Source organism: Octopus bimaculoides, chromosome 10, assembly GCF_046866305.1.
Source record: "Octopus bimaculoides isolate indiv1 chromosome 10, ASM4686630v1, whole genome shotgun sequence".
Lineage (NCBI taxonomy): Eukaryota > Metazoa > Mollusca > Cephalopoda > Octopoda > Octopodidae > Octopus > Octopus bimaculoides.
The window spans coordinates 6,667,180-6,683,373 of NC_142937.1; the positions used below are offsets into that span (position 1 = coordinate 6,667,180).

At 35.6% G+C, this 16,194-nt stretch overlaps 1 protein-coding gene across 1 annotated transcript in view; it reads left to right on the top strand.

Moving 5' to 3' along the window:
- LOC106881391 (dnaJ homolog subfamily C member 2) overlaps positions 1-12,329 on the top strand; it is a 32,784-nt gene extending 20,455 nt beyond the window's left edge. The window contains exons 11-18 of the mRNA XM_014931767.3: positions 1,985-2,065; positions 3,414-3,502; positions 4,645-4,714; positions 6,100-6,266; positions 7,046-7,143; positions 8,142-8,258; positions 10,226-10,404; positions 12,138-12,329. Of these exons, the coding sequence (XP_014787253.1) occupies positions 1,985-2,065; positions 3,414-3,502; positions 4,645-4,714; positions 6,100-6,266; positions 7,046-7,143; positions 8,142-8,258; positions 10,226-10,404; positions 12,138-12,206 (870 nt within the window). The 3' untranslated portion in view covers positions 12,207-12,329. The remainder of the gene's footprint in view (positions 1-1,984; positions 2,066-3,413; positions 3,503-4,644; positions 4,715-6,099; positions 6,267-7,045; positions 7,144-8,141; positions 8,259-10,225; positions 10,405-12,137) is intronic.
- Positions 12,330-16,194: the final 3,865 nt, after the last annotated feature.

Genomic DNA, 16,194 nt, shown 5'->3' on the forward strand with positions numbered 1-16,194 from the left:
GCTTTTATGTGTCACCCGCACAAGAGCCAGATGTATTTGAACAAATTTATGCCATTGAGATAACCAACCAAACACTTGATAGCATTGTATAGATATATATTTTGTCTTTTTCAGAGCTTTATGTGATAAAAAAATTTAATTTAGATAGCTTGGTCACCAAGCTGCTCCTAATGAAGGTTAAATATTATTGCAGCTAACATTGGTGTGAGATTTTACTGATAGTAATTAATTTCTTGTTGATATGTTCTGTTATTTATAGTTCTGTCAAAAACGGGAGGGTAGCATGCTTGATACTTTTACAGTTCCTCTGAGACTGGATGGTAGAAGTTATCCTCTGATTGCAGGCTTGGCCCAAATGGTTTCAGCAGTGCAAACTCTGCCAATGGTATCAAAAATCTAGGTGATGATTGTTAAATGGACAGCATGAGTTGCTACTAATTTTTGTAAATGAGATTGAGTTAGTATGACGCTATTGTCTTTCTCATGGACATTAATGTTGGCAAATGGAATCAAATTAGGGAATTACTAAGAACTTCTTACTTAGTGCTACTCACTAGTATTAATGATGGTGGTATTATTATTTCATTTGTTTATAAGAAATGAACGATACCAAGTACTTTGGAAGCTTTGCAGGTTTTGAACTCAAAACCTTGAATAAGATTTTATAATTGTAAATTTTTTTAGTTTAGAATGAAGCTTCATACATCTATGGGAACTTTTAACTTGTGAAAATACTAGCTTTGTAAGGGAAATAGCTTGAAATTGAAATAGAGACCAATCTGTTGAATCATTTTACCATGAATCTACAATTGTTACAATACTTGTCACAGTATTAATTCCATTTATTTAAACTGAACGTTAACCATATTTACCTCATAACTTTACAAAGTTTTCTTCCCCAGCCACGCAAGGAAGTCAATAAAAGTAGACCAATTTCTTCAAACTAACAAATTAGAATTAACCCAGTTTCATTTTGTAAGGGGTTGAAGTTAAAAGGTTGTAACTACTTACAACAAGATTATGTATTGATTTCCTTGTCAGATACATTGTGTTCCTCGCAATCCATGATCAGTAGTTTATAGTAACAAAAGTGTTCTAGTGTCATCATCATCATCATCATCATCATCATCATCATCATTGTGTAATGTCCGTTTTCCATGCTGAAATGGGTTGGACGGAGATGGCCAGGTAGAAGACTACACCAGGCTACTGTGTTTGTTTTTGCATGGTTTTTACGGCTGTGTGCCCTTCCTATCACCAACCACCTTGCAGAATGTACTGAGTGCTTTTTACGTGGTACCAACAGAGGTGAAGTCAGTTTTGGCATGGTTTTTTTTACAGCTGGATGCCCTTCTAAATGCCAACCACTTTACAGTTTGGACTGGATGTTTTTTACTTGACAACAACACTAGCAGGATCATCAAGTAACTTGCAAGACAAAGAACTTTTGAGAGAGGAGGTGGCGGGGCATTAGAGGAATTGATCTTGTGTCAGATGATGAAAAGTTCGAGTGTGACAGAGAGACATCCTCTGACCTTTCATCATAACACAAGATCGCCTCCTGCAATGCCCCTGAAAAAAAAAAAGATTCTTCCTTACACTCACAGTACTTCTTTGCTTTCTTGTTGTTTAATAAATAATATTGCATTGTTTTAGGCTTTATCTGAGCTTTCTTGGAAGTAATTACTTGATTACTTGAGAAACTTCTCTTATTGGATATGCTACTAATATATTAAATTTGGTTCATTGAGTGATTTCAACTTACTACTATCAGCTGATACAAAAGGAAAAAAAATCACAGCTTATGCCTGTGAGCAATACCTACCTATGTATAGTACCAATTATATGCTTGGTAAACAAGGTTATGGAGTACTAAACTCTGTAAGAATGATTGGGCAATATTGTTAAGTTTTGGTTCCATAAACCACCATTCAGTTGACTTTCTGTAGAAATCAGTGTTTTTCTTTGTATTGTCTTCTTTAAGGCTGCTGCTGTGAAAAAAGAGAAAGATGCTCTGCGGAAAGTATTGAAGAAAGAGAAAAAAATTCTTAGGAATATTGTTAAGGTAAGATCTGACTCTATCTATGTTTTTGGCTATTAATATTGCTGAATTAAATTTATTAAAAACTGATATAAATTACTAAGTTCCTTTACCATTGTACATTCTCTGTGAAGGCAATATTTACCTGTGTTTAGATCTAATGTAATGTCCAAAATATCAACTACAATGATGTTGATAGTGTTTATTTCAAGCTAAACTTTTGAAATGCATTAATATAGTCTTTCTTGAGGCTATCAAGCTGGTGAAAAATGAAGCAGCCTCTGATGAGAAACAAAGCAAGATAATCCTACCGGCCTAAGCCTCATCACACTAGTACATAACTCCAAATAGATCAGAGCCCTGCCATGATGATACTAATTTCACTGAGTTGTATCAAACTGTTCAGTATAAAGAAAGTGCTTCAAAATGAACAGGGAAAATTCTGTCTAACAGAGTAGATTTGATTTAACATTTATTATCTACTTGCCTAAAACAATTGAGTAGAAATGGGTTATTTTTTTCTTAAAGGTAAATTTGTAGCTTGATTAACTTTTATGTGATAATTGCCTCTAAAATATTTTTGCTAACTATGCTTAATTCACGGTTTTAAAGTTCAATAACAATATTTGGGCTTCTTCATTAATTTACTATGTAGTAGTGAATGTTTTTTCTCCAACTTTGGCAAAAAGCTTGGACTGTCTGACTGTGTATATACACACAAACATATACACTCATAACATTGTGTGTATGTATGTGTATATATTTACATAAACATATATTTAAACATACACATGCCTCCCCATCTCTCTCTCTATATATGTGTATATATGCATGTGTGTGTGTGTGTGTGTGTGTGTGTGTGTGTGTGTGTGAATCATAATAATCATGATCATCATCATCATCGTTTAATGTCCGTTTTCCATGCTGGCATGGGTTGGACCATTTTACTGAGGTCTGGAGAACCAGTGGCTGCACCCACTGCTTGCATGGTTCAGGCAAGACTATGGTGAGGCAGTTCTCATCTGATAGTTGTCCTCCTTGACCCCAGTCATCACTTGATTCCAAGCAAGATAACAAAGGGACAATATGAACTCACCCTTGCATACACATCTACATGTATCGGTTTCATTCACAATGTATTGGTCATCTCACAGCTATAAGAAGACATCAACCAACATCATCCATGCAATAAGACCAAATTCCTAACCATGTAACTCTAAAGGAAACTTATGACTACACAAGAGACACACCCACCTAACCACATACACCATCTACCAGCCCTCCCCACACATACTCCCCCCCACAGTATGTATACATAGGCAGACTTGTGTGTATATATATTATTACAGCCTTGTGATATCTTTATTCGCAGGAGAATGATTATTTTGCTTCTAATGAAAATGAAAAAGTTAACCATATGGAAGAAGTTGAGAAACTTGCTGAACTTCTGAGTGTTTCAAGGTGAGTATTGTTAAGTGCAAAATTTTCTTCTTTGTCATTTGCATCACCTCATTGATGATAAACCCCTCTGTTATCATTAGTGTTGGTAATATTATTATTATTATTATTATTATTACTGAGTGAGAGAGCAGTGCATGCCATCAAAGTAAGATTGGGGTACAAATGTACGAAGCTCAATATACCCCTCATGACTACCTGTTTGATAAGCGTACACCAGGCACATGCATCACAACCATATGTGCACAACATGGTGATCTCATATCAAGATAAACAGTACATGACCTTGCAGGTGGGGCCCAGTTACAATTTTCTTCAGGTCGAGTAGCCCATCTTGCTTAAAAGGTCCCTGAATAAAATTTGTTTAAGGATGATGAATGAAACACCCTTGTTTCCAGGGGTGAATTATTCAATCCCCAAAGAATTCCTCTCAACACATGGCTATGATGCTTCCTCACATTTGCTCGTAATCAAAGATGCACATATCGTCAGCCATTAAGGGACATGCTCACCTGGTTAAGGTCAAGCAACTGAGAAGACGAAACATGTACCTGATAACACTTCCAATCAGTTAAGATCAAAAGCAATGAAGGCCACTGCTTAGTACTGCATCAGGGCACTATTATTATTATCATAATTACTGCTGGTGTCTTCATCATTTTCTTCCATGAACACAACTGATGCAGGAATTGTAAGTCTTAATTGTTTGTTAGGTAGAGGCATGACCCTTCATGCCCCAATAAAATTTCTTTTGTTTCTCCAATTAGTCTGGCCACCATTAGAGATGTCAGTTGTAGCTGAATCCCATGTTATTAGCAAAGCTCTTGATCAGACATAGTTTTATTAGTTCCATGATCATCGTTTTATAAGATTAAGTAGAGATTCTGCTTGATTCTGTTCTTGGTATGACTTTCCAAAGATTATGTTCTCTGTGAGTTATTTGATGTTGAGGAAGTTGAACTTGTCCAACAGAAGTGCATTGATAGAGTTGGCAAAGTTTCATTAATACTTTTTTAAAAATTATTCTACAACTTTCCTCAAATTTAACATGATTTGAGGCATCTGGTGGACAATATAAAGTAAATATAATATTTTGTTTAAAATAAGTTTTAATTTTATTTCATGTATGTTCTCTTTTTTTCTAGATTGCAATCTCTGAATGAAGCATTGAACTCTGGAGACAAAGAAGTTGCCAAAAAGGCTTTTCTTGAAAATGTATGTATTGTATCTTTTATCAGTTACTTGTTTCAGTCATTGAACTGTGGCTATGCTGGGGGAACTGCCTTGAAGGGGTTGGCTGAACAAATTGACCCTAGTCCTTTTTTTCTTTTAGCCTGGTACTTATTCTGTTGGTCTATTGCCAACCTGCTAAGTTATGGGGATGTAAAGAAATTTTAGTGGTAAAATGAAATGGAATTATGCAGTTCTTTATGATCCTGATCAGTTCAGCAACACGAGAGGACAAAAATGATCAGATGCAGGCTTTTAAAGCACTCCAAACAAAACTTAAGAGCAATTCACACCTGTGTAATGCTGATACAATAACAAAAATAATACTAGTTTCAAATAAGTTCAGGGGAGGGGTTAAGTCGATTACATCAACCCCATCGTTTAACAGGTACTTATTTTATCAACCCTGGAAGGATGAAAGGAAAAGTTGGCCTTGGTGGAACTTGAACTCAGAAATGTGAAGTCGAATGAAATGCCACTAAGCATTTTGCTCAGCATGCTTACAATTCTGCCAGTTTTCCACCTTAAATAATAATAATAATAATAATAATAATAATAATCATCCTTTCTTCTATAGGTGCAAGGCCTGGATTTTTGTGGGGAGAGGGACAATCATTGATATCGACCCCAGTATGTGACTGGTACTTAATTTATCGACCCCGAAAGGATGAAAGGCAAAGTCAGCCTTGGTGGAATTTGATCTCAGAATGTAGCAACAAACGAACTACTGCTAAGCATTTCACCCAACGTGCTAACAATTCTGCCACCTTGCCACCATTTAAATAATAATAATAATAATGATATTAGTAATAACAATAAATAGATAAATAAATATATGATGCAGCTATTTTTGACTCCAGAGAAATGCAGCTATTTTTGACTGCTGTTTTTTAAATCAGTAAATAGCATTTTGATATATATTTTTAAAAGTATACAAAGCATGAGTGTCCATTAGCTTTTCAGGTCTGCATTAATTGAGAAAGAGGAATAACTAAATGAGGTTAGTACAGTTATTGTAACTTACATTTAAAGAGAAACTTGGATTGAAATGGAGTTTGGCGGGATTGAAATACTGGGCAGGAAAGGGTTTAGTAAATTATAAGAAGCACTTGAGATACAAGAAAGATAGATAGGTTCGTCTGCTTAATTCAAATGGAAATGGTATACAACAAATAGAAAAATTTGCAGTAATGTAGCTTAATGACTTATTAGTGTTTGTAAAATGGTTGTTGAAGAAACCTTAACTGTTAAAACAATATCTGGTTCCCAATGTTACACTTGTTGGTTGTGTTAAATAGATGTAGCCCCTTCCTTTTGCTATATTTGAGTGTTTTCTCTAGTTATACCTGTGTTTCTCTTCCTAATTGCAGGTAAAGGAATTGAAGGAACAAATGGAGGAAGAGAAGAAGAAGCAATTAGAAGTACTTCAGAAACAGTCGTCCAATGAAGTTTCTCAAGTCAGTAAGGACTGGACTGAACTTGAAATGCAGTTTATGGTGACTGGTGTGAATTTATTTCCAGCTGGTACCAGAGATAGGTTTGTCTGCACTTGTTTCTCTGAATGTGTCCTTTTGTGTGATTCAACCCACATTTTATATCATAATGTCTGTTCTATAACTGTTATTATTGAAAACACTGCTTTGAAGAATTTTTAGTCAAACACATCAACCTCCAGTACTTATTTATTTCTTTGTAAAACCTGGTACATATTCTATTGGTCTCTTTTGCTAAACTGCTAAGTTACAGGGACCTAAACACATCAACACTAGTTGTCAAACTGTGGTGGAGGACAAACACCGACACAGAGAACGGAAAGAAACTTCTTACTACACAGCCATAGCTGCACCTATGTTTAAATATTTTTTATTTAGTTGCAGTGCTGGAGTTTTGACTGTCATTTATGCTTTTCATTTTAACTACACAATATTTCATGCAGTTAAGGTTCATTAAAGATACTCTGAAGCTAGATTTAATTTCAAAAATAATTAGTAAATTAGTATAAAATGACACCAATTTAATGGCTTGAACATTGTCTAGATTTAATGTAGTTTCATTAACTGACAGATATATCTTAATGTTTTAAACATCTGGCTGTTTCAAGACTTCAAACTCTACTGAGGCGTCTTAATTTATTTGTTCTTGCATTATTTTATCTGAAGTGATGGAGTACAGCAGACATGTGAAACCTATCCAAAGATGGACAAATGGACATTAAAATTACGTTGATAAGAAGGACAGTTTTATGATAACACCTTTGATAAAGAAAAGACAAAACTTAAATTTTCAGTTCTTGAATTTTTCTTTTTCGAATTATAGATGGGAAGTCATTGCGAATTTCATTATCCAGCATGTAGAAGGAAGTAGAAAAACAGCTAGAGATGTTTTAAAGAAAGCTAAAGAATTACAAAAGAATGGTAAAGTACTTCTTAAAATTATAGTTTCTGCTTTGCTGAATTTGCTGTTTGGAATTTACAACTATGTTCACACACACACATGTGCATGCACGCACACACACACACACACATACACACACAAAGAGAGAGAGAGAGAGAGAGAGAGAGAGAGAGAGAGAGAGAGAGAAAGTGTGTGATTGATTGATTGATTGATTGATTGATAGATAGATAGTGCAGATCTATGCTCTGCAAAAATGTAGCAAATGTTTCATTTGTTGTAGGCTATCAGTTGTAATGACCATATTTTATTTACTCTTTTAATTAATTTCTTGCTCCCTCCGTATTAAATGGCTTTATTTTAACTTCCATTTTGATTGTCGTTATCTCTTGGCTGTATCGACAGTTTTTGTTGCTTACCACCAAATATAATTTTAATGTTTGTAGAATATTAAATAATGAGATTCAGTTGCTTTACTTAATTTCTTTATATTTGGAATGTTCCAGATAACTTTGTTTTAATTTGAACTAATCATATCATTTGGGCTTTAAGCCTCATATGAGGGAAATCACTTGAAGGGTTATCCTCTTATGAAATTGCATTGTTATATAAGCAATATGTTAAAAACAATGTCTTTGAAAAGATTTTGAAGTAAACATTTTTCTCCTTAAACATAGTTGAAGGTCAAGGAAGCTTTTACATACACAAAGGATATTTAGTTGCATGTATAGAAGCTGCTAACAATTCAGTTCTTTTATTCAAACTATTACTTCCTTAAAGCAAAATTTTTCTCTCAAGCAAATGTCACATTTGATACTGCTTTTCATTTATAGTTCTGCCTTAATCTACAATCAACCAGGCAATTTCCAGGCATTGGAGCAAGATGCTAGCCTCAGATCCCTCAGTCAAGCTATCCAACGCATGCCAGCATGGAAGATAGATGTTAAATTATGATGATGATGATGATAATGATATGTGCGTTTATAATTTGTATATCTTATCCTAATATTTCTTTTCATAGATTTTTCCTTGAAAGAAGAGGCTCAGAAGAAAGCTTTTGAGGTTTTTGAAAAGCATCATACAAAAGGCTGTACCAGCGCAGTTCCAGCCGAAGGTCGCATTAGCCAACGCTATGAAAGTAAGTGGACCCTTACATTAGTTCCTTACCCTTAAAATCTGTTATTTTCTAACTTAAAGAGATGGAAACATGCTAGAAAAATGCATCTGACAACACAGCAATCACATCTGCTCACCAAGGAAATCCTTGAGATGTCAATGTGTAAGTGTGCACTTAATCAGTTGCATTTATTATCAGCCATTACCATTTCTTATAAAACTGTGTGGGTATGTCCCCTCAGCAGTTGTATATAGAACTGTCCCCTCAGCAGTTGTATATAGAACTGTCCCCTCAGCAGTTGTAAACTTGTAGCTCGTGACAGTCACATTCACCTAAGTTGGAGGGAAATAAGGTTTATGTCTGTTCATGAGTTATTTCCCTTAGATTTTGAAATAAAACTAAAATTTGAACTATCATTTTGAATGAAACGCGTTTCTGTTAACTATTTTCAGCTAATAGCAATATGCTGTTAGGATCTCACTGATAACCGCCACTAGACCTGACCCGACAGTATGAGCCCCATGGTATTCACTGTGGTACACTGATTGTAATTTACAAAATTAATTATTTATACTCTGGCCCCTGGTATTGATTACTCTATATTTAATATCCGTTACTATTATTCAAGCTGGCAAAATTGTTAGCATGCTGGGCAAAAGGCTTAATATCATTATGTCTGTCTTCACGTTCTGAATTCGAATTCTGCTGAAGTCAACTTTACTTTTCATCCTTTTGGGGTCGATGGAAAAAGTACCAGTCAAGCACTGAGGTTGATGTAATCTACTATCCCTCGCCCCACAAAATTTCAGGCCTTGTGCCTATAATAGAAAGGATTATTATTATTATTATTATTATTATTATTATTATTATTATTATTATTATTATTATTATTATTATTATTACGTGCCTTGTGCCTATAATACAAAGGATTATTATTATTATGATTGTAAGGGTCCAACCCATGACAACATGGAAAGCGAACGTTAAACGATGATGATGATGATGATGGTTATTGAAGGTGGCAGACAGAGGCATTACCGTGTTGGACAAGTTGCTTAGCGGCATTTTGTCCATCTTTACTTTCTGGGTTCAAATGCTGCTGAGGTCAACTTTGCCTTTCATTCTTTCAGGGTCAATAGAATAAATTAAATGCTTCTTTTTCAGTTTTGAGTGTTGAGTTGAGATGTTCTAATTTTGGTAGGAATTACATTGTACCTGATTTTTCTCTGGACATCATTTCATTTCACAATTAGTCATTTCAAATTTTAAATTGCAGACATGCTTAAGAATCTTCTAGCTATGTCCTAAACTATCTTTTCTTCTATTTAAGACAATAATAGGATAAACTCTTATATAAGAATTTATCAAGTAGTTATCGTGAAAAAAATTCATAGGGAAGAATCTATCGTTTTTCCCTAAATCATATTTATCTATTTATATAAGGGCACAACTATACAAGAATGCCTCACGTTGACTACTGTAATAAACACATTTTTACCGAATGCGAGGAAATGCAGCCTTCAAGGAAGCTAGCCTTTTAAAAACAAACTGAACTATAGATCGCTGATTTCCTTGAAGGCTGCATTTCCTCGCATTTGGTAAAAATGTGTTTATTACGGTAGCTAACGTGAGGCATTCTTGTATAGCTATGCCCTTGTATATATATTTTCTTCTATTTAAATAGTTTTAATGTCTGTTTTGCATTTAGTAGTTGTTTACTTGGTTATTCACATGAAGGACTGATCAAGGAATTTAACAGTTTTACAATGTTAAAACCAAATTCTTTGGAAGTGTCAATTCTTGACCCTTGCTTAAGTTACTTACTTCATAAAGGATACTGAAACTTTTTTAAAATTCTAACCAATAATCATTTTGTATATATTTTGTATAAAGGTTTTTCTTGTGACCATTTTCTTACCTTCTAAATTTGTTTGATACTTATCGAGGATGACCTATAATTAAACAGCACATATTTTCAAACATTCCAGGTGTAGTGGAGCAACAGATGCGAGAACAAGGAACCAACCCGGCACCATGGACATCGGATGAACAAAAGTTGTTGGAACAATCTCTGAAAACTTATCCAGCTGATGTTCCTGAACGGTGGGAGAAGATAGCTGCTAATATTCCATCTCGTAGCAAGAAAGACTGCATAAAAAGATACAAGGTAGTCATTTGTCCTTGCAATGTTTATATAATGATTCCTAATTCCTCATTTCTCATAAAGTAAATGCACTACCAATACATTGGAGGTGTGTGACTTAGTGGTTAGTGTGTTGGACTCATGATCATAAGATTGGTTTCGGTTCGTGGACCAGGGCGACACGTGTTCTTGAGCAAAACACTTCATTTCATGTTGCTCCAGTCCACTCAGCTGGCAAAAATGAGTAATCCTGCGACGGACTGGCATCCCATCCCGGTGAGAAATATATATGCCATGGAAATCAGGGAACTGACCCTTATGAGTCGGCATGGCTTGTGAAGGACACTTTCCCTTTTTTTTCACTAATGTTTGTAATATTGAAAGAGGAATTACATCCGGAATATTGGTATTGTAGAGATAAATCATGAATATTGAGGGTGAATGTTAATCAGTTGTAATTTGGGCTGGATTTTAAAGGGAAATGTTTTACATTTCATTTTCTCTGAAAGGCATCACACTGTGAGATGTGTTAAAAGTGTATGGCAAAAAAATGGTGTTTAGCCTGATTTTTTTATAACTACTGCATAAAAAGTAAATTTGAAAGTGACATTTGAACTTCAGGAAGTTAAAGTTTTTATGTAATTAACCTTTGTACCCAGTCAGCATTACTGTACCAAGTCCTTGACAAAAATGTCTAACTCTTAGTGAAACAACTCCTCAAGCTATAAATAGATACCTGCTGTAAAAAGAGAACAAATTCCAAGTATGTATTATCGATTAGCAAGCAGTCCCTGACATTGCTAATGAAGAGTTCTAATCTAAGTAATTTTTTTTTCTCTGATTTTCGCCAATATGCCCTCACTCACTGCTAATATCACTTGTCATTTTGACATTTAAAGTGAAAATAAGTACTGGCCTTCATCTAAATGTTTATATCTACCTTGATCAGCTCACAGACTGTCCATCCATAGTTTCTAAAGTTTATAAAAGTAACCAATTTAGGAAAGGTGTGAAAAGGAAGCATTTAACATTTCCATTGTACTAATAAATTGAAATGATATAATGTTTGAAAAGAGGTGAAACTGGACCACTATTGTGTGTGGACACGATGTACATTCTTCAATAATTTATGGCTTTGAAACAAAGAGATCACTTGATACAATTTATGGCTGATTTACGGTGTTAATGTGCAACAAACATTAGACAGATCAAAACTTCCTGAACTAGATTCAGTGTTATATACATGTGCTTTAGCACAAAGCTATCAGAGAGTATGTTGATTTCAGTGTCTATGATCATTGAAAATAACAAGCAGTTACATAAGGATATCATGGAGAGTTGTATGTTAATAGCTTGATGGTTTGGACACTTTAAAAAGATGACAAGGCTTAATTTGTTCAGTGAAAAGAAATCTGTAAACACTGAGACCTGTTTAATGATTTCATTAAAAAACATGATTTTGTTGTTTATTTTTAAGACTGAATTTCAATATACTGAACACATAGTTGATAATTTGGCACTGCTCAGGTCTCAAGGGTTCTAGATTAGTGGAACTATGCTGCATATGGGTCAGTTCCCTAGTATTGGGAACTGAAATTTTTCTCATTTTAATTATGGTCAGCAGATGATATATTGAATATCAGTTGATTCATTCTCCTATATTCCTTTGAATAATTTACTCTTATGCTCTTGTCCACAAAACTAATTTTAATTATTCAAATCTTTGGAAATTTCAAACTTGTTTTGTTATTTTTCAGGAATTGGTTGAAATGGTACGCGCCAAAAAAATGGCACAGTCTGCCGCTGCCAAAGCCAAGAGAACATGACAATAATGGCTGTTAATGACCAATAACCTTGACACTAGACTTTGATGACTTTCCAAATACAAACTTGTATTCTATTTTTGTAATGTTATAAAATGAAAATGAAAGCAGGTGTTCAGAAATACATTGTGTGTGTGTGTGTGATTTAATTTCTGTATAATGTATGTATATACTTTCTTTTAATTTTATTTAGCACTGCTACTTAATGAAATAAGGATTTGTGGGAAGTACCACAGTTTTCAAAGCATTTAGCCAGCTGGCAGCATCACTTCTGGATATGTTGCTAGTCTGTAATTGGTTTTGTTTTGAGGAAGATGTAAGTTTAGTATTATAAGCTAATGAAACACTGATCAATTATGCAATGCCTTTGTAATTTATAGTGATGACCTGATTAAAAACATGATTTCTGTTTTTTAAGACAAAGTTCTTGTATGCCAGCATATTTGCAAACTGTTGCAAACTTTTCTACTGCTAAGTAGATTGGACCAAATAAAGCTAAGCATCTTGCTTAAGGTAGAATCCAATACTAATAAGATACTAGCTGTCAACCTGTTGGCCACTTCTCTAACACCCTGATGGCATGTCATACAATAGCATAAAATATATATACTTCTTTACTTGCTTTTAATATAAGTTTTATTTTAAAACTTTAAAATTATTTTCACATTCAACTTTTACGATGAAAGTAAACAAACAAAGTTTGTTCTTTTTTTTTTTTTTTTTTTTTTTAGAAGCGTTGAGATGTATTGTAAGATACAGAAATAAATTTATTTCTCAAACGTGTGATAATGCTATAAATAGCGAGATCAGGATAAATTATCCATTTATTGCAGAAAAATACGTTACTGGCCAGCCATGAGGGTGCTTTTTATGTGCCACCAGCACGAGGGCCAGCCAGCCAGCACTGGCATTGACCACACTTGAATGATGTTTTTTTATGTGCCACTGGCACGGGTGCTGGTCAGGCGGTACTGGCATCGGCCATAACAGCAATTTTACTTGACTCAATAGGTTTTCTCAAGCAGCCTTTTTCTTTGATATTCACATGTTGTTAAAATCCTTATTTCGCTACTGCCCACAAGGGGCTAAACATAGAGGGGACAAACAAGGGATTAAGTCGATTACATCGACCCCCAGTGCATAACTGGTACTTAATTTATCGACGCCGAAAGGATGAAAAGCAAAGTCAACCTTGGCGAAATTTGAACTCAGAACATAACGGCAGAAGAAATACTGCTAAGCATTTCGCCCGGCGTGCTAACATTTCTGCCAGCTCGCCGCCGCCTTGTTAAAATCCTATTGTGTGTTGAGGAAACCTATTTACAAATACTGATTCAAAACATGGAAAGTGCTCCCCTCATTTGAAAGTGGTAGATAATTTTGAATCTTACTTCATAGGTATGATTTTAAAAATGGTGAAACTTTCATATTATATCACTCCTTCCTAATAAACTTCCAACATCTACATGATATTGAGCAATCTCCCCCAAAATATATACATATCCTTGAAGATAAAACCTAGACATCCCAATACATAGACTTTTTACAAAGAAACTCATGAAGTTAACATGAAAACCAGTGAAAATAGAGCCAATTTCGTCTCCAACTTCAAATCTAGGTTAATAAATGCTTCCAAGAGTGAACTGGGTAATTATCAGTAAGTGCTTTCTCAGGGGTATCGACCTGAAGATCAGAAGTATTGCTGCCATAATCAAGTACCTTGATGGTATTGGAAACAAAGTGGTTTTGCAAATTGACTTAATTTGATATTGTTAGATTTACACATCCATCTTGCATGCTTTGGGAATCAATTTACTCCATACATCAAACTCAATGATAGAACAGTAATTAACTCCACGAAGTGAGATTTTTGTGGGGTTGTTTATCTTTGACACTTCCTCACACATCTCAGGTGAGTAAAGGGGTGACAGAATGTCTCATACATTGGGAACAGCCATATCATGGGTCATCTATCTATCTATCTACCTATCTATATCTATCTATCTATCTATCATCATCATCATCGTTTAACGTCCGCTTTCCATGCTAGCATGGGTTGGACGATTTGACTGAGGACTGGTGAAACCGGATGGCAACACCAGGCTCCAGTCTGATTTGGCAGGAGCCTGGTGTTGCCATCCGGTTTCACCAGTCCTCAGTCAAATCGTCCAACCCATGCTAGCATGGAAAGCGGACGTTAAACGATGATGATGATGATGATGATGGATAGATAGATAGATAGATAGATATATCTATACACACACATATATATATATATATATAAGCATACATATATATATTTATACATCACACACACACACATAAACAGTTTGGTTGCTTGTTTCTGTGGAACATGTCAAAATGCTGTAGACACCTCTGATGAGAACCCAATAAGGTTAGAAAATCTATTAAGGTTGTTCACTTTTTCACTCTGCAGAGAAATGGCCAAATTTTGCCCCGTTTATAATTATACCATGTATTACATACACACACACACACACACATATATATATATGCGCTCAGATATATGTAAATCATCATCATCATCGTCGTTTAACGTCCGCTTTCCATGCTAGCATGGGTTGGACGATTTGACTGAGGACTGGTGAAACCGGATGGCAACACCAGGCTCCAGTCTAATTTGGCAGAGTTTCTACAGCTGGATGCCCTTCCTAACACCAACCACTCAGAGAATATAAATAAAATTTATGTATGTTGAAGAAACAGAACAATAAAAGAATTAATTATATCCTGCAATCAACAGACATTTGTCCGATCCCAGATAAAATTAAAATCATCAGTGTCCCCAATGTGACTTCCTAGCAACAACTGTACCTGGACTCGAATCACATTCATGAATCCATCGCAAATAGATGCAGATTTTGTTTTTAAGCTTCTTTTTAAACTTATTTTTTAAATCCTCTTCAAACGCTCACGTCGAAATCAACAGAAGTGACCTTCATATAATCTAATTACAGAGGCATCAAGCTGTTAGATCAGGTTATGAAAGTTACAGAGAGGGTCATAGCCCAACTAATTAGGGAGCGAATCAATTTAGATGAGATGCAGTTTGGGTTCGTGCCAGGTAAAAGCACTACTGATGCCTTATTTCTAGTGAGACAGTTTCAGGAGAAATACCTAGCTAAGGATAAACCTCTGTACCTGGCTTTCGTTGACATGGAGAAAGCCTTTGACAGGGTCCCCCGATCCCTTATCTGGTGGTCAATGAGGAAACTTGGGATAGAAGAATGGTTAGTGAGAGCTGTGCGAGCCATGTACAGAGATGCTGCCAGTAAGGTGAGGGTTGGAAATGAGTACAGCAATGAATTCCGGGTAGAGGTAGGGGTCCACCAAGGTTCCGTCCTCAGCCCCCTCTTATTTCTCATAGTCCTCCAGGCAATCACAGAGGAGTTCAAGACAGGTTGCCCCTGGGAGCTCCTCTATGCTGATGACCTTGCCCTAATTGCGGAGTCACTATCAGAACTAGAGGAGAAGTTTCAGGTGTGGAAGCAAGGTCTAGAATTGAAGGGCCTTAGAGTCAACCTAGCTAAAACCAAAATCCTAATAAGTAGGAAGGTAGATAAAACACAAACCCCTTCAGGTAGATGGCCCTGCTCAGTATGTAGAAAAGGAGTAGGTAGTAACTCTATAAGATGTACCCGGTGCAAGCTATGGACACATAAGAGGTGCAGCAACATCAAAGGCAGGTTAACTAGCAAGTTAGTTTTTGTTTGTGGCAGATGTTCAGGTGCAATAAAGACTGTAAACAAACAGGAAACAACTTCTATCTCATTCCAGGGTGAAAAACTAGAGGTAGTCGATAGCTTCCGCTATTTGGGCGACCAAGTTAGTGGGTGCGCTGAAAGTGTAGCTGCTAGAATAAGAATAGCCTGGGCAAAGTTTAGAGAGCTCTTACCCCTGCTGGCGACAAAGGGACTCTCACTCAGAGTAAAAGGCAGACTGTATGACGCATGCGTACGAACAACCATGC